This window comes from Oryzias latipes, chromosome 21, assembly GCF_053564925.1.
Source record: "Oryzias latipes strain Hd-rR chromosome 21, Olatipes_Hd-rR_3.1".
NCBI lineage: Eukaryota > Metazoa > Chordata > Actinopteri > Beloniformes > Adrianichthyidae > Oryzias > Oryzias latipes.
The window spans coordinates 623,492-648,794 of NC_136257.1; the positions used below are offsets into that span (position 1 = coordinate 623,492).

Below are 25,303 nucleotides of genomic sequence, written 5' to 3' on the forward strand. Positions count from 1 at the left end.
TTGGTTCTGCTTGTAGAACATGGAAAAGCGTTTGGTTCTGCTTTTAGAATGTGGAAAAGCGTTTGGTTCTGCTTGGAGAACGTGGAAAAGCATTTGGTTCTGCTTGTAGAACGTGGAAAAGCGTTTGGTTCTGCTTGGAGAACGTGGAAAAGCGTTTGGTTCTGCTTGGAGAACATGGAAAAGCGTTTGGTTCTGCTTGGAGAACGTGGAAAAGCGTTTGGTTCTGCTTGTAGAACGTGGAAAAGCGTTTGGTTCTGCTTGGAGAACGTGGAAAAGCGTTTGGTTCTGCCAGAAGAAAATGGAAAAGCATTTGGTTCTGCTTGGAGAACATGGAAAAGCGTTTGGTTCTGCTTTTAGAACATGGAAAAGCGTTTGGTTCTGCTTTTAGAACGTGGAAAAGCGTTTGGTTCTGCTTGGAGAACGTAGAAAAGCGTTTGGTTCTGCTTTTAGAACATGGAAAAGCGTTTGGTTCTGCTTTTAGAACGTGGAAAAGCGTTTGGTTCTGCTTGGAGAACATGGAAAAGCATTTGGTTCTGCTTGTAGAACGTGGAAAAGCGTTTGGTTCTGCTTGGAGAACGTGGAAAAGCGTTTGGTTCTGCTTGGAGAACATGGAAAAGCGTTTGGTTCTGCTTGTAGAACGTGGAAAAGCGTTTGGTTCTGCTTGGAGAACGTGGAAAAGCGTTTGGTTCTGCTTTCAGAACGTGGAAAAGCGTTTTGTTCTGCTTGTAGAACATGGAAAAGCGTTTGGTTCTGCTTTTAGAACGTGGAAAAGCGTTTGGTTCTGCTTGTAGAACATGGAAAAGCGTTTGGTTCTGCTTTTAGAACGTGGAAAAGCGTTTGGTTCTGCTTGTAGAACATGGAAAAGCGTTTGGTTCTGCTTTTAGAACGTGGAAAAGCGTTTGGTTCTGCTTGTAGAACATGGAAAAGCGTTTGGTTCTGCTTTTAGAATGTGGAAAAGCGTTTGGTTCTGCTTGGAGAACGTGGAAAAGCATTTGGTTCTGCTTGTAGAACGTGGAAAAGCGTTTGGTTCTGCTTGGAGAACGTGGAAAAGCGTTTGGTTCTGCTTGGAGAACATGGAAAAGCGTTTGGTTCTGCTTGGAGAACGTGGAAAAGCGTTTGGTTCTGCTTGTAGAACGTGGAAAAGCGTTTGGTTCTGCTTGGAGAACGTGGAAAAGCGTTTGGTTCTGCCAGAAGAAAATGGAAAAGCATTTGGTTCTGCTTGGAGAACATGGAAAAGCGTTTGGTTCTGCTTTTAGAACATGGAAAAGCGTTTGGTTCTGCTTTTAGAACGTGGAAAAGCGTTTGGTTCTGCTTGGAGAACGTAGAAAAGCGTTTGGTTCTGCTTTTAGAACATGGAAAAGCGTTTGGTTCTGCTTTTAGAACGTGGAAAAGCGTTTGGTTCTGCTTGGAGAACATGGAAAAGCGTTTGGTTCTGCTTTTAGAACGTGGAAAAGCGTTTGGTTCTGCTTGGAGAACGTGGAAAAGCGTTTGGTTCTGCTTGTAGAACGTGGAAAAGCGTTTGGTTCTGCTTTTAGAACATGGAAAAGCGTTTGGTTCTGCTTGTAGAACGTGGAAAAGCGTTTGGTTCTGCTTTCAGAACGTGGAAAAGCGTTTTGTTCTGCTTTTAGAACGGGGAAAAGCGTTTGGTTCTGCTTTTAGAACGTGGAAAAGCGTTTTGTTCTGCTTGTAAAACATAGAAAAGCGTTTGGTTCTGCTTTTAGAACGGGGAAAAGCGTTTGGTTCTGCTTGTAGAACATGGAAAAGCGTTTGGTTCTGCTTGTAGAACGTGGAAAAGCGTTTGGTTCTGCTTGTAGAACATGGAAAAGCGTTTGGTTCTGCTTTTAGAATGTGGAAAAGCGTTTGGTTCTGCTTGGAGAACGTGGAAAAGCATTTGGTTCTGCTTGTAGAACGTGGAAAAGCGTTTGGTTCTGCTTGGAAAATGTGGAAAAGCGTTTGGTTCTGCTTGGAGAACATGGAAAAGCGTTTGGTTCTGCTTGGAGAACGTGGAAAAGCGTTTGGTTCTGCTTGGAGAACGTGGAAAAGCGTTTGGTTCTGCCAGAAGAAAATGGAAAAGCGTTTGGTTCTGCTTGGAGAACATGGAAAAGCGTTTGGTTCTGCTTTTAGAACATGGAAAAGCGTTTGGTTCTGCTTTTAGAACGTGGAAAAGCGTTTGGTTCTGCTTGGAGAACGTGGAAAAGCGTTTGGTTCTGCTTTTAGAACATGGAAAAGCGTTTGGTTCTGCTTTTAGAACGTGGAAAAGCGTTTGGTTCTGCTTGGAGAACATGGAAAAGCGTTTGGTTCTGCTTTTAGAACGTGGAAAAGCGTTTGGTTCTGCTTGGAGAACGTGGAAAAGCGTTTGGTTCTGCTTGTAGAACGTGGAAAAGCGTTTGGTTCTGCTTTTAGAACATGGAAAAGCGTTTGGTTCTGCTTGTAAAACATGGAAAAGCGTTTGGTTCTGCTTGTAGAACATGGAAAAGCGTTTGGTTCTGCTTTTAGAACGGGGAAAAGCGTTTGGTTCTGCTTTTAGAACGTGGAAAAGCGTTTTGTTCTGCTTGTAGAACATGGAAAAGCGTTTGGTTCTGCTTTTAGAACGGGGAAAAGCGTTTGGTTCTGCTTGTAGAACGTGGAAAAGCGTTTGGTTCTGCTTGTAGAACGTGGAAAAGCGTTTGGTTCTGCTTGTAGAACATGGAAAAGCGTTTGGTTCTGCTTTTAGAACGTGGAAAAGCGTTTGGTTCTGCTTGTAGAACATGGAAAAGCGTTTGGTTCTGCTTGTAGAACATGGAAAAGCGTTTGGTTCTGCTTTTAGAATGTGGAAAAGTGTTTGGTTCTGCTTGTAGAACGTGGAAAAGCGTTTGGTTCTGCTTGTAGAACATGGAAAAGCGTTTGGTTCTGCTTGGAGAACATGGGAAAGCGTTTGGTTCTGCTTGTAGAACATGGAAAAGCGTTTGGTTCTGCTTGTAGAACGTGGAAAAGCGTTTGGTTCTGCTTGGAGAACATGGAAAAGCGTTTGGTTCTGCTTGGAGAAAATGGAAAAGCGTTTGGTTCTGCTTGGAGAACATGGAAAAGCGTTTGGTTCTGCTTGGAGAACATGGGAAAGCGTTTGGTTCTGCTTGTAGAACATGGAAAAGCGTTTGGTTCTGCTTGTAGAACGTGGAAAAGCATTTGGTTCTGCTTGTAGAACGTGGAAAAGCGTTTGGTTCTGCTTGGAGAATGTGGAAAAGCGTTTGGTTCTGCTTGTAGAACATGGAAAAGCGTTTGGTTCTGCTTGGAGATCGTGGAAAAGCGTTTGGTTCTGCTTGTAGAACGTGGAAAAGCGTTTGGTTCTGCTTGGAGAATGTGGAAAAGCGTTTGGTTCTGCTTGGAGAACATGGGAAAGCGTTTGGTTCTGCTTGTAGAACATGGAAAAGCGTTTGGTTCTGCTTTTAGAACGTGGAAAAGCGTTTGGTTCTGCTTGTAGAACATGGAAAAGCGTTTGGTTCTGCTTGGAGAAAATGGAAAAGCGTTTGGTTCTGCTTGGAGAACATGGAAAAGCGTTTGGTTCTGCTTGGAGAACATGGGAAAGCGTTTGGTTCTGCTTGTAGAACATGGAAAAGCGTTTGGTTCTGCTTGTAGAACGTGGAAAAGCATTTGGTTCTGCTTGTAGAACGTGGAAAAGCGTTTGGTTCTGCTTGGAGAATGTGGAAAAGCGTTTGGTTCTGCTTGTAGAACATGGAAAAGCGTTTGGTTCTGCTTGGAGATCGTGGAAAAGCGATTGGTTCTGCTTGGAGAACGTGGAAAAGCGTTTGGTTCTGCTTGTAGAACATGGAAAAGCGTTTGGTTCTGCTTGGAGAACGTGGAAAAGCGTTTGGTTCTGCTTGTAGAACATGGAAAAGCATTTGGTTCTGCTTGTAGAACGTGGAAAAGCGTTTGGTTCTGCTTGGAGAATGTGGAAAAGCGTTTGGTTCTGCTTGTAGAACATGGAAAAGCGTTTGGTTCTGCTTGGAGATCGTGAAAAAGCGATTGGTTCTGCTTGGAGAACGTGGAAAAGCGTTTGGTTCTGCTTGGAGAACGTGGAAAAGCGTTTGGTTCTGCTTGGAGAACGTGGAAAAGCGTTTGGTTCTGCCAGAAGAAAATGGAAAAGCGTTTGGTTCTGCTTGGAGAACATGGAAAAGCGTTTGGTTCTGCTTTTAGAACATGGAAAAGCGTTTGGTTCTGCTTTTAGAACGTGGAAAAGCGTTTGGTTCTGCTTGGCGAACATGGAAAAGCGTTTGGTTCTGCTTGGAGAACGTGGAAAAGCGTTTGGTTCTGCTTGGAGAACGTGGAAAAGCGTTTGGTTCTGCTTGTAGAACGTGGAAAAGCGTTTGGTTCTGCTTGGAGAACATGGAAAAGCGTTTGGTTCTGCTTGTAGAACATGGAAAAGCGTTTGGTTCTGCTTGTAGAACATGGAAAAGCGTTTGGTTCTGCTTGTAGAACGTGGAAAAGCGTTTGGTTCTGCTTTTAGAACGTGGAAAAGCGTTTGGTTCTGCTTGGAGAACATGGAAAAGCGTTTGGTTCTGCTTTTAGAACGTGGAAAAGCGTTTGGTTCTGCTTGGAGAACGTGGAAAAGCGTTTGGTTCTGCTTTTAGAACGGGGAAAAGCGTTTGGTTCTGCTTGTAGAACATGGAAAAGCGTTTGGTTCTGCTTGTAGAACGTGGAAAAGCGTTTGGTTCTGCTTGGAGAACGTGGAAAAGCGTTTGGTTCTGCTTTTAGAACATGGAAAAGCGTTTGGTTCTGCTTTTAGAACGTGGAAAAGCGTTTGGTTCTGCTTGGAGAACATGGAAAAGCGTTTGGTTCTGCTTGGAGAACATGGGAAAGCGTTTGGTTCTGCTTGTAGAACATGGAAAAGCATTTGGTTCTGCTTGTAGAACGTGGAAAAGCATTTGGTTCTGCTTGTATAACGTGGAAAAGCGTTTGGTTCTGCTTGGAGAATGTGGAAAAGCGTTTGGTTCTGCTTGTAGAACATGGAAAAGCGTTTGGTTCTGCTTGGAGATCGTGGAAAAGCGTTTGGTTCTGCTTGTAGAACGTGGAAAAGCGTTTGGTTCTGCTTGGAGAATGTGGAAAAGCGTTTGGTTCTGCTTGGAGAACATGGGAAAGCGTTTGGTTCTGCTTGTAGAACATGGAAAAGCGTTTGGTTCTGCTTTTAGAACGTGGAAAAGCGTTTGGTTCTGCTTGTAGAACATGGAAAAGCGTTTGGTTCTGCTTGGAGAAAATGGAAAAGCGTTTGGTTCTGCTTGGAGAACATGGAAAAGCGTTTGGTTCTGCTTGGAGAACATGGGAAAGCGTTTGGTTCTGCTTGTAGAACATGGAAAAGCGTTTGGTTCTGCTTGTAGAACGTGGAAAAGCATTTGGTTCTGCTTGTAGAACGTGGAAAAGCGTTTGGTTCTGCTTGGAGAATGTGGAAAAGCGTTTGGTTCTGCTTGTAGAACATGGAAAAGCGTTTGGTTCTGCTTGGAGATCGTGGAAAAGCGATTGGTTCTGCTTGGAGAACGTGGAAAAGCGTTTGGTTCTGCTTGTAGAACATGGAAAAGCGTTTGGTTCTGCTTGGAGAACGTGGAAAAGCGTTTGGTTCTGCTTGTAGAACATGGAAAAGCATTTGGTTCTGCTTGTAGAACGTGGAAAAGCGTTTGGTTCTGCTTGGAGAATGTGGAAAAGCGTTTGGTTCTGCTTGTAGAACATGGAAAAGCGTTTGGTTCTGCTTGGAGATCGTGGAAAAGCGATTGGTTCTGCTTGGAGAACGTGGAAAAGCGTTTGGTTCTGCTTGGAGAACGTGGAAAAGCGTTTGGTTCTGCTTGGAGAACGTGGAAAAGCGTTTGGTTCTGCCAGAAGAAAATGGAAAAGCGTTTGGTTCTGCTTGGAAAACATGGAAAAGCGTTTGGTTCTGCTTTTAGAACATGGAAAAGCGTTTGGTTCTGCTTTTAGAACGTGGAAAAGCGTTTGGTTCTGCTTGGAGAACATGGAAAAGCGTTTGGTTCTGCTTGGAGAACGTGGAAAAGCGTTTGGTTCTGCTTGGAGAACGTGGAAAAGCGTTTGGTTCTGCTTGTAGAACGTGGAAAAGCGTTTGGTTCTGCTTGGAGAACATGGAAAAGCGTTTGGTTCTGCTTGTAGAACATGGAAAAGCGTTTGGTTCTGCTTGTAGAACATGGAAAAGCGTTTGGTTCTGCTTGTAGAACGTGGAAAAGAGTTTGGTTCTGCTTTTAGAACGTGGAAAAGCGTTTGGTTCTGCTTGGAGAACATGGAAAAGCGTTTGGTTCTGCTTTTAGAACGTGGAAAAGCGTTTGGTTCTGCTTGGAGAACGTGGAAAAGCGTTTGGTTCTGCTTTTAGAACGGGGAAAAGCGTTTGGTTCTGCTTGTAGAACGTGGAAAAGCGTTTGGTTCTGCTTGGAGAACGTGGAAAAGCGTTTGGTTCTGCTTTTAGAACATGGAAAAGCGTTTGGTTCTGCTTTTAGAACGTGGAAAAGCGTTTGGTTCTGCTTGGAGAACATGGAAAAGCGTTTGGTTCTGCTTTTAGAACATGGAAAAGCGTTTGGTCGTGCTTGGAGAACATGGAAAAGCGTTTGGTTCTGCTTTTAGAACGGGGAAAAGCGTTTGGTTCTGCTTGTAGAACATGGAAAAGCGTTTGGTTCTGCTTGTAGAACATGGAAAAGCGTTTGGTTCTGCTTTTAGAACGTGGAAAAGCGTTTGGTTCTGCTTGGAGAACATGGAAAAGCGTTTGGTTCTGCTTTTAGAACATGGAAAAGCGTTTGGTTCTGCTTTTAGAACGTGGAAAAGCGTTTGGTTCTGCTTGGAGAACATGGAAAAGCGTTTGGTTCTGCTTTTAGAACATGGAAAAGCGTTTGGTTCTGCTTGGAGAATGTGGAAAAGCGTTCTGCCTGAGCGGGCTCACCGTAGGGATGCAGCGGCAGGAGCTGACCGAGTCGTTTGCCCCCGTCCAGTGATGGAAGTCTGGATACTCCCCCCTCTTCAGGTAGTACTGGTCTCCGGTGAAGTTGCGTTTCTCGTAGATCATGAAGCAACCGCTCCGAACCTTAATGGAGCTGCAGCGGCTCAGCTTGCTCAGCAGATCCGCACAGTCGTTGGAGCACTCAAAGTGTTTCCCAGAGAAGTTCTTGTCCTCATAGAAGACGATCTGCATGGAAATGGACCACATTCATGTCGTTAGGCAGCAAATGGCTCACATAAAAAAAATGCAGACGTATTTCAAAGAGGAAGCATGCTTCTTTCTTATTTTGCAGTAAATATGATGATCATGTCCACCTCCATTTTGCCTGCTCCTCCTGGCCGAGGTCCTTTCCATCTGATCCAACCCAGTCATGAAGAGACTCGCTCCTGTCATATAGTCAATGTGAAATGCTGACTCTGCAGGTGTCATTCACGGGCAGGTTTTTCTGGACGTGTGGTCCTGAAGAGACGTTTGCACAGGTGAGAGCTGACAGGCCAGCTGATGTTTCACTCCAACGTTTACGTTCTCATCAAATTCACTTCAGGGCTTCAGCGTTCCCTTTTTCAAACTTCTTTCATATTCAGACACAGAAAGTTTCACTGTTCTGTTGAGAAGCCAGAGGCCACGTTTTCATTGGTGATATAATGTAAAGATGAAAAAGATGTTTCCCTCTGGAAGCTCTGGTCTTTCTGTCAGACTTTTTCTAATCTCAGATTCTGTTGCACCACTGCCCCCTGCTGGAGACGCTCCAACTTTTATCAGGATTCATAAAGGAATAAAACATCAACAAAACAGAAGGTCGCTAACTTGTGTGGAAGTTATTTTGTAACCCTTGTGCTATCCTAGGCACTTTACCATTGGGAGTTGGGTCATCTAGACCCACTAGACAGTGCTCTGAACCTTTTTTCTTCAATGATTTGTGATCTTCACTGGTGTCCATGATTAACTGAAATCTTTTCACCTTTTTTCCACCTTTGTCATGGTAGGGAGAACACGTCAATGGAAGGGGGGGGGGTCATCTAAGATAGCACGAGGGCTAGATGAGCAGAGGTTGGCATTGTACCGACACCAACATTATTCTGATTGATGGACTTTCTGCAGTAACCTCCTGCAAAGATCCATAACATCCAACCCGACACCAAATAGATGATGGGACAGTTTCTCCGTGAGTTTCTCTCTATGAAAATAAAACCTCTTTCATCTTGGAGCTCGATTTATTTTGGATGTCTCCCAATAAAAAATCAGCTAATAGAAGGTGCACAACAGACAACAGCTCAGACAAAAATCAGTGTTTTCAGTGTTTTATTCAGCCCTTGACTGTGGATGAGCAGGCGACACCCCACTGCAGGAACTGAACTGCAGAAGCTTCTGTTCAGACTTCAGGGTTCTGAGAGCCGCCGGATGGAGCCGATCCTGGAGCTCATGGCACTCCACTCATTGTAGCTGCTGTACCAGCCGGGCTTCAGATAGAAGTGGCGCCCCCTGTAGTGAGGCTGCTCAAACAGCAGCCAGTGGCCGTCAATCACATTGCAGGAGTTGAAGTGGAACAAGCGAAAGCGGTCCATGAGGTTGGGGCAGTCTTCTGTCAGCTCCACCATCTCACCTCTCATGTCAAAGTGCTCGTAAAGCCTCATCCTGAAGCTGCCGATGTACTGAAGGAGAGCAGAGGAAGACAGTAAGAAGATCTTCATTATAACAGCTGCCAGCAGTTTTACCGACAGTTCAAGTCTTATGCAGCCCAGCCATCATCTGGTTTCTGTAATGTGGTGTAAACCAACATCAATTTTTTTCTGCAGCCACAGGGGCAGGTGCAGGGCGTGCACGGGATTTCAGAGGGTCAGGGGCGTGCACGGGATTTCAGAGGGTCAGGGGCTCAAAGCCGGAATAGGGCACCTAAAACAAGTTTTTGTTCTTTAAACAACTAATAGATCAGACAATAGATTCAGTTCTTCAGTGGTGGTTTTGGTCTTGCTTTGTGCTGTCAATCACTACAGGTTCATGTTGATCATCACAGCAGTCTTATTTTCTGCTCATTGTCCTCAGAAGTGTCTGGGTTTCATCTGTTTTTTTGTTCCTCCATGGATATTGTCCAATTAAAGTTTATTTATTAAATGTTTCCAGCATTTTGGCTCCTCCAATTCCTGACAGCTGGATCCGATGTGACTCTGGTTCTAGATTCGGATTCACAGCTCAATTCTCTTTTGGATCAGATCCTCCAAACACACATACAAAAAGATGGTGAAACTGAATGATACAGAGTTTAAAGAAGACAAATCCAATCAGAAAATATTCTGTCAAACAGATACATTTACATCAGACACGTATTTTGAAAATCCCCTGGTGTTTTATTTTGTACTGAGTACCAGCTTCCTGCCCTGCATGATCTGCTCTGTTCTGAATTCATACATCTGGTTAAAGAAAAAGAGACTCCTGGACTAATATAGAGCGTTTTTCTAAAATATGAACAATCTGCCGGCTCTGAGTTTGAGCCGCAAACAGAAGTCGCAGCTCACCCGCTGAATGCCCGCTGTATGCCCACTGTACGCACACTTTATGCCCGCTGTACATCCAACTTTACGCCCGCTGTGTGCCCACTGTACGCCCACTTTACGCCTGCTGTACGCCCACTTTACGGTAGATGTACACCCGCTGTACGCACACTGTACGCCCGCTGTACACCCGCTGTACACCCGCTGAATGCCCGCTGTATGCCCACTTAACGCCCGCTGTACACCCACTTTACAGGCCGCTGTACACCTGCTGTAAGCACACTGTGCACACACTGTACGCCCACTGTACACCCGCTGAATACCCGCTGTGAATCCCACTTTACGCACACTATACTCCCACTTTACGGCCCCTGTACACCCGCTGAATGCCCGCTGTATGCCCACTGTGCGCCCACTTTACGCCCGCTGTACACCCACTTCACACCCGCTGTATGCCCACTTTACGCCCGCTGTACACCCACTTTACGCCCGCAGTACACCCGCTGTACGCACACTGTGCACACACTTTACTGCACCTGTACACCAGCTGAATGCCCGCTGTATGCCGACTGTGCGCCCACTTTACGCCCGCTATATGCCCACTTTACGTCCGCTGTATGTCCACTGTACGCCCACTTTACGCCCGCTGTACACCCGCTGTACGCCCGCTGTACACCCACTTTACGCCCGCTGTACACCCGCTGTACACCCACTTTACGCACACTGTACGACCACTGTACACCCGCTGAATACCCGCTGTACACCCACTTTACGCACACTGTACTCCCACTTTACGCCTGCTGTATGCCCACTTTACGCCCGCTGTATGTCGCTGAATGCCCGCTGTACGTCCGCTGTATGTCCACTGTACGCCCACTTTACGCCACTGATGCCCGCTGTATGCCGACTGTGCGCCCACTTTACGCCCGCTGTACACCCACTTTACGCCTGCTGTATGCCCACTTTACGCCCGCTGTATGTCGCTGAATGCCCGCTGTACGTCCGCTGTATGTCCACTGTACGCCCACTTTGCGCCTTCTGAACACCCACTTTACACCCGCTGTACACCCGCTGTACGCACACTGAACGCCCGCTGAATGCCCGTTGAATGCCCGCTGTACACCCACTTTACACCCGCTGTACGCACACTGTACACCCACTTTACGCCCACTATACACACACTGTGCGCCCGCTGTACACCTGCTGAATGCCCGCTGTACACCAGCTGTACGCACACTGTACGCCCGCTATACACCTGCTGAATGCCCGCTGTACGCACACTGTACGCCTGCTGTATGCCCACTTTACGCCCGCTGTACACCCACTTTACACCCGCTGTACGCACACTATACACCCGCTGTACACCCGCTGAATGACTGCTGTACACCCGCTGTATGCCCACTGTACGCCCACTTTACGCCCGCTGTACACCCACTTTACGCCCGCTGTACACCCGCTGTTTGCCCACTTTACGGCCGCTGTTAACCCACTTTACAGCCGCTGTACACACACTGTACGCACACTCTAGACCCACTTTACGGCCGCTGTACGCACACTGTACGCCTGCTGTACACCCACTTTACACATGCTGGATGCCCACTTTACGCCCGCTGTAGACCCGCTAAATGCCTGCTGTACGCCCGCTGTATGCCCACTTTACGCCCGCTGAATGCCCGCTGTACGCCCGCTGTATGCCCACTGTACGCCCACTTTACACCCGCTGTACACCCACTTTACGCCCGCTGTATGCCCACTTTACGCCCGCTCTACTCCCGCTGGATGCCCGCTGTATGCCCACTGTACGCCCGCTGTACACCCACTTTACGCCCGCTGTACACCCGCTGTTTGCCCACTTTACGGCCGCTGTTAACCCACTTTACAGCCGCTGTACACACACTGTATGCACACTGTACACTCACTTTACGGCCGCTGTACGCACACTGTACGCCTGCTGTACACCCACTTTACACCTGCTGGATGCCCACTTTACACCTACTTTACGGCCGCTGTGCACCCGCTGTACGCACACTTTACACCCGCTGTACACCCACTGTACGCACACTGTGCGCACACTGTATGCCCACTGTACACCCGCTGAATGCCCGCTGTACACCCACTTTACGCCCGCTGTACGCACACTGTACACCCACTTTAGGGCCGCTGTACACCCGCTGATTGCCCGCTGTATGCCCACTGTACGCCTGCTGTACGCCCACTGTACGGCCACTGTACACCCGCTGTATGCCCACTTTACGCCCGCTGTATGCACGCTGAATGCCAGCATTATGCCCGCTGTATGCCCACTGTACGCCCACCATACACCCACTTTACACCCGCTGTATGCCCACTTTACGCCCGCTGTACGCCCACTTTACAGCCACTGTACACCCGCTGTACGCACACTGTACGCCCACTGTACACCCGCTGAATGCCCCGCGTACACCCACTTTACACCCGCTGTACGCACACTATACACCCGCTGTACACCCGCTGAATGACTGCTGTACACCCGCTGTATGCCCACTGTACGCCCACTTTACGCCCGCTGTACACCCACTTTACGCCCGCTGTACACCCGCTGTTTGCCCACTTTACAGCCGCTGTTAACCCACTTTACAGCTGCTGTACACACACTGTACGCACACTGTACACCCACTTTACGGCCGCTGTACGCACACTGTACGCCTGCTGTACACCCACTTTACACCTGCTGGATGCCCACTTTACACCTACTTTACGGCCACTGTGAACCCGCTGTACGCATACTTTACGCCCGCTGTACACCCGCTGTACGCACACTGTGCGCACACTGTATGCCCACTGTACACCCGCTGAATGCCCGCTGTACACCCACTTTACGCCCGCTGTACGCACACTGTACACCCACTTTAGGGCCGCTGTACACCCGCTGATTGCCCGCTGTATGCCCACTGTACGCCTGCTGTACGCCCACTGTAAGCCCACTGTACACCCGCTGTATGCCCACTTTACGCCCGCTGTATGCACGCTGAATGCCAGCTGTATGCCCGCTGTATGCCCACTGTACGCCCACTATACACCCACTTTACCCCCGCTGTATGCCCACTTTACGCCCGCTGTACGCCCACTTTACAGCCACTGTACACCCGCTGTACACACACTGTACGCCCACTGTACACCCGCTGAATGCCCCGCGTACACCCACTTTACACCCGCTGTACGCACACTATACACGCGCTGTACACCCGCTGAATGACTGCTGTACACCCGCTGTATGCCCACTGTACGCCCACTTTACGCCCGCTGTACACCCACTTTACGCCCGCTGTACACCCGCTGTTTGCCCACTTTACGGCCGCTGTTAACCCACTTTACAGCCGCTGTACACCCGCTGATTGCCCGCTGTATGCCCACTGAACGCCCGCTGTACGCCCACTTTACGCCCGCTGCAGACCCGCTGAATGCCTGCTGTACGCCCGGTGTTTGCCCACTGTACGCCCACTTTACGCCCGCTATATGCCCGCTGTACGCCCGCTGTACACCCGGTGAATGCCCCGCGTACAACCACTTTACAGCCGCTGTACACACTCTGTACACCCACTTTACGGCCGCTGTACGCACACTGTACGCCGGCTGTACACCAACTGTACGCACACTGTACACCGGCTGTATGCCCAGTTTAAGCCTGCTGTACACCCATTTCAGACCCGCTGTACACCCGCTAAATGCCTGCTGTACACCCACTTTACGCCCGCTGTACGCACACTGTACACCCACTTTAGGGCCGCTGTACACCCGCTGAATGCCCGCTGTATGCCCACTGTACCTCCGCTGTACAGCCAATTTACGCCCGCTGTAGACCCGCTGAATTCCTTCTGCACACCCGCTGTATGCCCACTGTACGCCCACTAAACGCCCGCTGTACGCCCACTTTACGCCCGCTGCAGACCCGCTGAATGCCTGCTGTACGCCCGGTGTCTGCCCACTGTACGCCCACTTTACGCCCGCTGTATGCCCGCTGTACGCCCGCTGTACACCCGGTGAATGCCCCGCGTACAACCACTTTACGGCCGCTGTACACACTCTGTACACCCACTTTACGGCCGCTGTACGCACACTGTACGCCGGCTGTACACCAACTGTACGCACACTGTACACCGGCTGTATGCCCAGTTTAAGCCTGCTGTACACCAATTTCAGACCCGCTGTACACCCGCTAAATGCCTGCTGTACACCCACTTTACGCCCGCTGTAGGCACACTGTACACCCACTTTAGGGCCGCTGTACACCCGCTGAATGCCCGCTGTATGCCCACTGTACCTCCGCTGTACACCCATTTTACGCCCGCTGTAGACCCGCTGAATTCCTTCTGTACGCCCGCTGTATGCCCACTGTACGCCCACTTTACGCCCGCTGTACACCCACTTTATGCCTGCTGTACACCCGCTGAATGCTCGCTATATGCCCACTGTACGCCCACTTTACGCCCACTGTAGACCCGCTGAATGCCTGCTGTACGCCCACTTTACGCCCTGTGAATGCCCGCTGTACCCCCGCTGTACGCACACTGTACGCACAGTGTATGCCCACTGTACACCCGCGGAATGCCCCGCGTACACCCACTTTACACCTGCTGTACGCACACTGTACACCCACTTTACGCCCGCTGTACGCCCGCTGTACACCAGCTGTACTCACACTGTACACCCGCTGTATGCCCACTTTACGCCCGCTGTATCCCGCTGTGTGCCCACTTTACGCCCACTTTACACACGCTTTACGGCCGCTGTACACCCGCTGTAAGCACACTGTACGCACACTGTACACCCGCTGAATGCCAGCTGTACACCCACTGAATGCCCCGCGTACACCCACTTTAAACCTGCTGTACGCACACTGTACACCCACTTTACGGCCGCTGTACGCACACTGTACGCCCGCTGTACACCAGCTGTATGCACACTGTACACCCGCTGTATGCCCACTTTACGCCCGCTGTACACCCACTTTACGCCCACTGTATCCCGCTGTGTGCCCACTTTACGCCCACTGTACACCCGCTTTACGGCCGCTGTACACCCGCTGTAAGCACACTGTACACCCGCTGAATGCCCGCTGTACACCCACTTTACGCCCGCTGTACGCACACTCTACAGCCCACTGTACAGCCCACCTGAAAGATTTGAGCTCAGCTGACATAAAGAAGGTTCTCCATCCAGGCCCTTCACCCCCATCCACCTCATTTTCTCTCACCGCCCAGCTGAAACTCTGCAGTGAAAGGACGCCGTGTCGCAGCAGCTCTGCCTTGATCCAGAAACCCTGGTGTCTCAGGATCTCAGTCCACAGTCCCTTCACGTCTCTGGTGTTTGCTTCCAAACCAGGACTTACAGAAGGAAGGAAATATACCAACACGCAATAAGAAAACTCTGACTGTGTTCTCCAAACGATCTGATCCATCAGTCAGATTAGTACATGTTCATGTCAGACGTGTCCAAATCCAGCCCCACTGTCAGACCGCTTCTCCAATGTAGCTTTTTGTTGGTGCTTTACAATCACATCATGAAAACAGTTTTGCTTTGGCAACCTCAGCAGCCCCCCACTTCAGCTTAACTAACCGCCTCCCAGCAGTCTAACTGGGGCAACAGTCCTTCAGGATTTCCTGTGTCAGCCTTCTACGAAGAAGTGCTGCTCTTCTGGCAGAAGAGTGAATGGAGAAGATGACTGCTGCTACTGCTGGGATGCATCCTGGCAGACCAAGGGCGCCATCTTTGGCCCTGCTCCTGCACACGTATGACAAGAGCTCAGAACGTTCTTCTTGTGTAATTAAGTAAACTGTGATTTTCATTTCAGCCATTTCCTTTAGGGGGCGCCACAGCCTCTATCTAACCTCTGAATCCTCCTGCCTCTCTCCATCCGTGACCTCCTCTTTGGTCTTCCTCTGCTTCCTTTGACCAACATCATCACTGTTCCTCCAAACGTCTCCATCTGCTCCGCTGCATTCATGTGCCTGACACCTTAAACACCTTCGTTGCACACTTTGACCCTCCTGGCAGCAGAGACACTAGTCATCTCTTACAGCCGGAGGAACAGTCCCAGCCTCTCGTCCTGCAGCTTCATCAGGTTAGCTCTACTCTGAGGAGGATTGAAACCAGCAAAGCAGCAGGAACAGATAAGGTGTCAGGTCGGGTTCTGAAGCTGTGTGCACATCAGCTGGCTGGAGTTTTTCTGGACATCTTCAATTCGCCCCTGCAGCTCACCTCAGTTCCTGTGTGCCTCAAGTCCTCCATCATGGTGCCAAAAAAATCATCTGTCATGTTCCTCAATGATTACCGGCCGGTCGCTCTGACACCGGTGATCATGAAGTGCTTTGAGAAGATCATCCTGAGCCACATCAAGGACATCATCCCTGCTATTCTGGACAGTCATCGGTTCACCTACAGGGAGAACCGATCGACAGAGGACGCAGTCTCGTTAGCCCTGCATGCCGCCATGTCCCACCTGGAGCACACCAACACGTACGTCAGGATGCTGTTTGTAGACTTCAGCTCAGCCTTCAACACTGTGATCCCAGACAAGCTGACGCTGAAGCTTCACAACCTGGGACTGCCTGCCTCTCTGTGCCTCTGGATCAGGGACTTTCTCACCAACAGACCTCAAGTGGTGAGAATTGGGGACTCAACATCATCCACACTGATCCTGAGCACAGGAACACCACAGGGGTAAGTCCTCAGCCCCGCCCTCTTCACTCTGTTCACCCATTACTGGTCTGTTATTCATCCCACAAACATGGTTGTGAAGTTTGCTGATGACACCACTGTAGTGGGTCTCACATAGAACAACGATGAGACCCACTACAGAGAGGAGGTCCAGCATCTAACAGGATGGTGTGTCGACAACAACCTCATCCTGAACACCTCCAAGACCAAGGAGGTCATTGTGAAGGTGGTACACCCCCCTCCTCATTCATGGGGAGGAGGTGGAGCGTGTGAACCACATCAAGTTCCTGGGGATCCACATCACATCCGACCTCACCTAGTCGCTGACAAGTCCCACCTGATGAAGAAGGCTCAACAGAGACTCTTCTTCCTCAGGAAGCTAAAGAGGACTGGACTCTCATCTCAACTTCTGGGGAACTTCTACAGAGCAACCATAGAGAGCATCCTCTGTCTGAGTGCTACAGTGTGGTACCGGAGCTGCACCGCTCAAGACAGGAAGGACTTGGCCCAGATGGTGAGAACCTCTCCCACAACTCCACCCCGCCCACTGAGAAGGCTGGTCGTATAGCTGCAGACCCCGCCCACCCGGAAGGCGGGTCGTATAGCTGCAGACCCCGCCCACGCGGAAGGCTGGTCGTATAGCTGCAGACCCCGCCCACCTAGACAGCTGGTCGTATAGATGCAGACCCCGCCCACCCGGAAGGCTGGTCGTATAGATGCAGACCCCGCCCACCTAGACAGCTGGTCGTTTAGCTGCAGACCCCGCCCACCTAGACAGCTGGTCGTATAGCTGCAGACCCCGCCCACCCGGAAGGCTGGTCGTATAGCTGCAGACCCCGCCCACCTAGACAGCTGGTCGTTTAGCTGCAGACCCCGCCCACCTAGACAGCTGGTCGTATAGATGCAGACCCCGCCCACCCAGGACACCAACATTTTGTAGCTCTTCCCTCAGGAAAGAGATACAGGTCAGAACCCACACCAGCAGACTGACAAACAGCTTCTTCCCCAGAGCTGTTAGCCCCCCCCCCACAATCTTAACATAATCCACTAATTCCCTGTCACTACACATGAGTGTGCAATACTCATTCCTTGTGTGCAATATTCATCTTTTTTTACTGACCAGTTTTTGGTATTATCTATTTTTAATATTTATTAGAAATGAGCTGCTAGAAACAATTTCATTGTGCACTGCATAATGAACAAAAAAATATTCTCATGTGTTTGGTTGAACTGACTAATCGGAATTCTAAAATAAAAACTTACGGCAGGGATCGCACGACAGGATCGGATGCAGGGGTTCATGCCGGTCATACCCGTGAAGTCGGGATACTCTCCTGTCCTCATGAAGTACTGGTTCCCCGTGAAGCCCGGCTTGTCGTAGACCATGAACAGGCCGCTCTCCACTCTGACGGAGTGGCAGTGGTCAAACATGGCGAGCAGGTCAAAGCAGTCGCTTATGCACTCGTGAGTTCGACCTCCAAAGTTTCTGTTCTCGTAGAAGATGATCTAAGGGAGAAAAAGGAGCAGATCAGAAAGGATGACTCACAAGAGAAAAGCTTCGCAGTAGAAAGCTGTAAAGGAAAAGTGAGCTCAAACCTTTCCCATGATGCTCTCTGACAGCAAAAGCGCTTTCTGTCACCCCACAACCTCTTCGTGGGCATGAGCTGGACTGGCCTGACGCTGCTGTGCTGACATTCACGTCATGTCAGCAAAGCGGCAGGCGGCTTCCAGCATGAGCCAGAGCACACGCGTGACGGGAACAATGACTTCCTGTTTGTTCACACAGGCTTCTGCCAAACACTCTTTTGGCTTCAGTGTTGATGGAGCCTAAAGAAAAACAATGTGGCTATGAACCGAAACCTGTAGATTTTGTCGACTTAGTCATCTATCAAACTTTATTTATATAACTTTTCATGTTAAAGCTCAACACAAAGGGCTTGAAAAGTGTGACTGAAAGATTTGTCATTTCAGCACAAAATGTCAATTTCTTTCATTAGTTTTCATTGCTAAATTACCATAAACCTTTGACTGAATCACTGTTCCCAGAATGCACTTGGTGTAGTGATGTATTGTGCCCCCCCCTCTTGATCGTTCCACTATAGGGAGAGCTGTAGAAAACGCTCTCTCTCCAACAGCCGTCTCCACCCGTCAGGACATTTGGGGCTGAAGCTGCGTTCACATCCAGTTTCAACGTTAAGTCAATGGTACAGACGTGATCTGAGGTCTTGTGGCGTGATTTGAGCGACGGGCGTGGCAGGTTGGCAGCAGGTGTTGTTTCTTATGTTTCCTCTCTGGGGTCAATGCAGGACAGCAAGTCGTCAAAATGGGTCAAAGAGGGACGGAAATGCCGCGGAAGTGGCCGTCATTCAGACGCAGTTGTCGCAGAGTGAAGCTCACGGTGAGCGTCTCTGGATGATGTCATGAACCTGGACATGGAGACGGGAGCTCTAATGCTTTAGTAGAGTTCTGCAAAACCAATAAACCTGAACTCTAAACATCTGTGTCTTCCATGCGTGCGCGTCGGACATTTCTGATAATGCACACTTTGTCGGCCATTATCCCTAACATGGTAGCGCTCCGTGCAGCGATCAGGCTAAAAACATTTGGCAGTAGCTCCTCCCACATTTGTCTGGAGCGTCAAGCTCCAGCACCTTTTTCTGGACAGGCGTCGAGCAGCAAATGTGCCGCGCGGCGAAAGAGAGGGGGCGGCGTGAATGGTGTTTGGTGAGAAGGCAGCTCAGATGAATGATGTAGAGACGTAACCCTTGTGCTATCCTAGGCACTTTACCGTTGGGAGGTGGGTCATCTAGACCCACTAGACAGTGCTATTAACCTTTTTTCTTCAATGATTTGTGATCTTCACTGGTGTCCATGAAATCTTTCCACCTTTATCCACCTTTGTCATGGTAGGGAGAACACCTCAATAGAAGGGGGGGTCATCTAAGATAGAACAAGTGTTAAAAGGACAGAAAATAAAACAAAACAAAAAAGTCACTTAAATCCCATTTGCTTAATTAAATCCAGTGATCATTAACTAAAGTCATGTAGAGCTTGATTTATTGCTTGAAAATGAGCGGGAAGAAGCGAACTTATATAACCCCCCCCCCCCCCCCCCCCCTACTGAGTTCATTCATTTTTATGATCCGGTTCTGATCAGATAGATTCTTTTCAAGTTACAAAATCCAGTGCTTATTGATGATTGATTATCTTCAGAAAACATTCATTCATGATTTTCTTTCTACATTTTCTGGAATATTTGAACATTTTTTGAGCTCATTACTGAACCCGTTCCAGAGTTTAGTGCCACACACCGACACACAGAAACCTTTCTTTGTGGTTCTGATCAATTTGATCTTGAAGTTCCTACATCCCCTCAGTCTGTAGCCTCCTTCATTTTCTAAGAACTGTTTTTGGATATTGAATGGTAACGATTTCCCACTGGCTCTGGATAGAAGTTGTTGGTGTAAAAATCCACAAGGTCATGCAGTTTTAAAAGTCTAGATTGATAAAATAAATTGTTTGTATGATCAAGATATCTGGCTTTATGTACAATTCTGATAAACAGAGAGGATGTAGTGAACTCTTAGAATTATTCCCCCAAATTTCTATACAGTTGGTGAAATATGGTAGTATTAAGGAGCAGTACAATAAATATCAACTGTTGTATTCTAATATATGTTTAGATTTATTTATGATTGATACTTTTTGAGACTTTAGTTTGTGTGTTTCTGATGTGTGGCTTCCATCTTTGTTTGTCATTGATAAAAACCCCTAAGAATTTGATTTCTGTAACACTTTCAATTAAGACATTATTTATTTTAATTGAGAGCTCTTTATTTGCGTTGTAGTTTCCAAAAAACATCACTTTGGTTTTATCTAGGTTCAAAGATCATTTGCTGTAATCCATGCATGATTTTATTTTGTTTAACTCTGTGTTCACCACATTGATAAGTTCCCTATGATTGCCTGTACAATAGAATATGTTTGTGTCATCAGCAAAAATATGAGTTTCATCAGCTTTGAAACATTGAATATTGAAGAGCAGCGGGCCCAGAATTGATCCTTGTGGGACACCACAACTTATCTCTATGGTTCTGATGTAAATTCATTTTCTCCCTCTGGAAATCTGAGAGCAGCTAAACTAGGGATTTGGAGCTTGATCTGCAAAACACTTTGGTTTTTCCATGAGTTCAGACACTGTGGAATATTATGGGATGTCAACTGATTGGATGTATGTGTAAATGAGAGGGAATACATATTCTCTGTGTGTACATGTTAGTGTTTTTATATGCAGATGTGGTTGTGTGTAAAGTACTTTGTTATCCCTGTCCTTGTTACACTTTAAGCTTGATACTCTGAACATTTTAACAAGATTTCCCCCCAAACCAACAAATAGATGTTAGTGCAGCTGACGCCAGCAGCAGCTGGAGGTTTGAACGCTGTGTGCAGCTAGACGGGGCTACAGGTAGCAGCTTGAATGCGTTTATGCTAAATGCGAGTCACCCGCTTTGCTGTTTGCTGCCTCAAAACATGCAAGTGTGAAACAAAACGTCTTTTGTGAAGCAGCAGTTGGAAACCTTTATTCAGAGGAAGTACGTTCATCAGGTCTGGTTATTGAGTCCTCTGGCATTTTACAGGATCAACCTGAGATGTCTGGAAGCTGATTAAAAATCGGTGATTCTGCGGAAGGAGCCGGTGGCGGCACAGGCGGCCCCCCAGTCACCAAACTTGCGGTACTCGCCGGGCCTCAGGAAGTACTGGCGGCCCCGGTAGTTGGGGTGCTCATGGAGGGTCCAATAGCCATCCAGGACGTTGCAGGAGTAGATGTCGCGGCTTCGGAAGTGGTCCTGAGTGGACTCGCAGTCCTCGCTGAACTCCATCATCTGACCCTGGAAGTTGGGGCGCTCGTAGATGCGGATGCAGTACGGCCCCTCACTGGTCTGGAAGCGGAGATGGGAGGGTGACAGCGACAAAGGGGTGTGGTTTGAGACAACAGTCACACACACAAACAGCAAACCAAAAGCGGATAAAACGACTAACAATGAATCCTGAAGACTGCTTCCATCTGCACATTTACTTTATTCATGTGTCAGCAGCAAAAAGGAAGTCACGATTTGGGGCCCCGAATAGCAAGAAGCGACTTTCTACCCTCATTTTTCCAACACTGAAGCATTCCAGGTCAGAGGAACGTCTGCTTGTGTTTTCACAAAGGAAGGACTCACGTAGGAGAAGGTACGGCAAGACCGGATGGTGTCGTTGTAGCCCATCCAGCGCTGGTAGTCCGGGTACTCCCCTCGGGTCAGGACATACTGGTAGCCGGTGTAGTTGGGCTTTTCATACAGAACCCAGCAGCCACTCTCCACTTTGATGGAGTTGCAGCGGCTGAAGTGGGGGTGCATGTCGGGGCAGTCGGCGTCGCACTCATACGAGCTGCCCTGGAAGTTCCTGTCTTCGTAGAAGATGATCTGAACCCGCAGAGAACAAGGAAGTCAGAACATCAAACAGGTTTTTCAGTGAAAAGAAAACGGTGTGTGAAAGCTCCGTCACCTTGCTGCTCATCCTGGGAAAGTCCTGCAGCCTGGCACAGATGAAAGCAGGACCACAGCTCCGCTATATAAACCTCAATCAAAGCGCTAGCCGATCCCACTGCAGCTGTTTTCTCATTGAGGGGGGATTTAACGTGCCAGCATGGCTGCCAAGAGTCCTGATCCAGGGCATAGAGTGGAAACCCCTGAATCATCACGATAAAGTCCTACAGTGCAAATAACTGACCTACTGTGCCCTCTATTGATGTGTGCACGAGACACGCTTTGATCCACTCATCCAGCATCAAGAAGACTCATCTCTGCAGGCAGAAAGCAGCAAAGACATGTGGAGAAACCTCCAACAGGCCTGGGGGGCAGCCAAAAACCTATTACTCAGCTGGAGCGCTTTTCGCTTTTCTGTGAAGACTCACGATTGGCTGAAGGTTCTCCTTCATCCAGATCTTCATGAAGCGTTTCAGGGAACAAGATTTTAGTGCAGCTGCTGCAATCAACCTTCAAGATACCTTCAGGATCCTATGAGAGTCTGGATTTCATTCATCCTCCAAAGAGAAAATTGGACACTTTTGACTCCTTCTCCTCACTGCTCCTGCAGCTCCTACTGCTCCTGCAGCTCCTACTGCTCCTGCAGCTCCTCACTGCTCCTCACTGCTCCTGCAGCCCCTGAAGCTCCTCACTGCTCCTGCAGCTTCTCACTGCTCCTGCAGCTCCTCACTGCTCCTACAGCTCCTCACTGCTCCTGCAGCTTCTCACTGCTCCTGCAGCTCCTGAAGCTCCTCACTGCTCCTGCAGCTCCTCACTGCTCCTGCAGCTTCTCACTGCTCCTGCAGCTCCTGAAGCTCCTCACTGCTCCTGCAGATCCTCACTGCTCCTGCAGCTCCTTACTGCTCCTGCAGCTCCTACTGCTCCAGCAGCTACTCACTGCTCCTGCAGCTCCTGAAGCTCCTCACTGCTCCTGCAGCTTCTCACTGCTCCTGCAGCTCCTCACTGCTCCTGCAGCTCCTCACTGCTCCTGCAGCTAATGAAGCTCATCACTGCTCCTGCAGCTCCTACTGCTCCTGCAGCTCCTCACTGCTCCTGCAGCTCCTGAAGCTCCTCACTGCTCCTGCAGCTCCTCACTGCTCCTGCAGCTCATGCAGCTTCTCACTGCTCCTGCAGCTCCTGCAGCTCCTCACTGCTCCTGCAGCTTCTCGCTGCTCCTGCAGCTCCTGCAGCTCCTCACTGCTCCTGCAGCTCCTCACTGCTCCTCCAGCTTCTCACTGCTCCTGCAGCTCCTACTGCTCCTCCAGCTCCTCACTGATCCTGCAGCTCCTCACTGCTCCTGCAGCTACTCACTGCTCCTGCAGCTCCTGAAGCTCCTCACTGCTCCTGCAGCTTCTCACTGCTCCTGCAGCTCCTCACTGCTCCTGCAGCTCCTCACTGCTCCTGCAGCTAATGAAGCTCATCACTGCTCCTGCAGCTCCTACTGCTCCTGCAGCTCCTCACTGCTCCTGCAGCTCCTCACTGCTCCTGCAGCTCCTGCAGCTTCTCACTGCTCCTGCAGCTCCTGCAGCTCCTCTCTGCTCCTGCAGCTCCTCACTGCTCCTGCAGCTTCTCACTGCTCCTGCAGCTCCTGCAGCTCCTCACTGCTCCTGCAGCTCCTCACTGCTCCTCCAGCTTCTCACTGTTCCTGCAGCTCCTACTGCTCCTCCAGCTCCTCACTGATCCTGCAGCTCCTCACTGCTCCTGCAGCTCCTCACTGCTCCTGCAGCTCCTGCAGCTCCTCACTGCTCCTGCAGCTCCTCACTGCTCCTGCAGCTCCTGAAGCTTCTCACTGCTCCTGCAGCTCCTCACTGCTCCTACAGCTCCTCACTGCTCCTGCAGCTTCTCACTGCTCCTGCAGCTCCTGAAGCTCCTCACTGCTCCTGCAGCTCCTCACTGCTCCTGCAGCTCCTGAAGCTTCTCACTGCTCCTGCAGCTCCTCACTGCTCCTACAGCTCCTCACTGCTCCTGCAGCTTCTCAATGCTCCTGCAGCTCCTGAAGCTCCTCACTGCTCCTGCAGCTCCTACTGCTCCTCCAGCTCCTCACTGATCCTGCAGCTCCTCACTGCTCCTGCAGCTCCTACTGCTCCTGCAGCTCCTACTGCTCCTGCAGCTCCTCACTGCTCCTGCAGCTCCTGCAGCTCCTCACTGTTCCTGCAGCTCCTCACTGCCCCTGCAGCTCCTCACTGCTCCTGCAGCTCCTGAAGCTCCTCACTGCTCTTGCAGCTCCTCACTGCTCCTGCAGCTCCTGCAGCTCCTCACTGCTCCGGCAGCTCCTCACTGCCCCTGCAGCTCCTCACTGCTCCTGCAGCTCCTGAAGCTCCTCACTGCTCCTGCAGCTTCTCACTGCTCCTGCAGCTCCTGAAGCTCCTCACTGCTCCTGCAGCTCCTCACTGCTCCTGCAGCTCCTGAAGCTTCTCACTGCTCCTGCAGCTCGTCACTGCTCCTACAGCTCCTCACTGCTCCTGCAGCTTCTCAATGCTCCTGCAGCTCCTGAAGCTCCTCACTGCTCCTGCAGCTCCTACTGCTCCTCCAGCTCCTCACTGATCCTGCAGCTCCTCACTGCTCCTGCAGCTCCTACTGCTCCTGCAGCTCCTACTGCTCCTGCAGCTCCTACTGCTCCTGCAGCTCCTCACTGCTCCTGCAGCTCCTCACTGCCCCTGCAGCTCCTCACTGCTCCTGCAGCTCCTGAAGCTCCTCACTGCTCCTGCAGCTTCTCACTGCTCCTGCAGCTCCTCACTGCTCCTGCAGCTCCTACTGCTCCTGCAGCTCCTACTGCCTCTGCAGCTCCTCACTGCTCCTGCAGCTCCTGCAGCTCCTCACTGCTCCTGCAGCTCCTCACTGCTCCTGCAGCTCCTCACTGTTCCTGCAGCTCCTGAAGCTCCTCACTGCTCCTGCAGCTTCTCACTGCTCCTGCAGCTCCTACTGCTCTTCCAGCTCCTCACTGATCCTGCAGCTCCTCACTGCTCCTGCAGCTCCTACTGCTCCTGCAGCTCCTACTGCTCCTGCAGCTCCTCACTGCTCCTGCAGCTCCTCACTGCTCCTGCAGCTCCTGCAGCTCCTGCAGCTCCTCACTGCTCCTGCAGCTCCTGCAGCTCCTCACTGCTCCTGCAGCTCCTACTGCTCCTCCAGCTCCTCACTGATCCTGCAGCTCCTCACTGCTCCTGCAGCTCCTACTGCTCCTGCAGCTCCTACTGCTCCTGCAGATCCTGCAGCTCCTCACTGCTCCTGCAGCTCCTACTGCTCCTGCAGCTCCTACTGCTACTGCAGCTCCTGCAGCTCCTGCAGTTCCTCACTACTCCTGCAGCTCCTACTGCTCCTGCAGCTCCTCACTGCTCCTGCAGCTCCTACTGCTCCTGCAGCTCATACTGCTCCTGCAGCTTCTCACTGCTCCTGCAGCTCCTACTGCTCCTACAGCTCCTCACTGCTCCTGCAGCTTCTCACTGCTCCTGCAGCTCCTCACTGCTCCTGCAGCTCCTCACTGCTCATGCAGCTCCTCACTGCTCCTGCAGCTCCTCAGTGCTCCTGCAGCTCCTCCCTGCTCCTGCAGCTCCTGAAGCTCCTCACTGCTCCTGCAGCTCCTCACTGCTCCTGCA

General features: G+C 50.1%; 3 protein-coding genes across 3 annotated transcripts in view; all 3 read right to left on the bottom strand.

Moving 5' to 3' along the window:
* LOC144988793 (uncharacterized) overlaps positions 1–7,165 on the bottom strand; it is a 28,567-nt gene extending 21,402 nt beyond the window's left edge. Inside the window, exon 1 of the mRNA XM_078939729.1 lies at positions 6,902–7,165. Coding sequence (XP_078795855.1) covers positions 6,902–7,165 — 264 coding nt within the window. The remainder of the gene's footprint in view (positions 1–6,901) is intronic.
* A 1,078-nt stretch (positions 7,166–8,243) lies between these two features.
* LOC144988831 (gamma-crystallin-1-like) lies at positions 8,244–17,843 on the bottom strand. The gene is made up of 3 exons (XM_078939843.1): positions 17,740–17,843; positions 17,407–17,649; positions 8,244–8,610 (listed from the first exon to the last, which is right to left on the bottom strand). Exons 1-3 carry the CDS (start codon positions 17,746–17,748, stop codon positions 8,338–8,340), a joined length of 525 nt encoding a protein of 174 aa, XP_078795969.1. The 5' UTR covers positions 17,749–17,843; the 3' UTR covers positions 8,244–8,337.
* A 2,851-nt stretch (positions 17,844–20,694) lies between these two features.
* LOC144988830 (gamma-crystallin M2-like) lies at positions 20,695–21,817 on the bottom strand. The gene is made up of 3 exons (XM_078939842.1): positions 21,691–21,817; positions 21,366–21,608; positions 20,695–21,083 (listed from the first exon to the last, which is right to left on the bottom strand). The coding sequence occupies exons 1-3, from the start codon at positions 21,700–21,702 to the stop codon at positions 20,808–20,810; spliced, it is 531 nt and encodes a 176-aa protein (XP_078795968.1). The 5' UTR covers positions 21,703–21,817; the 3' UTR covers positions 20,695–20,807.
* Positions 21,818–25,303: the final 3,486 nt, after the last annotated feature.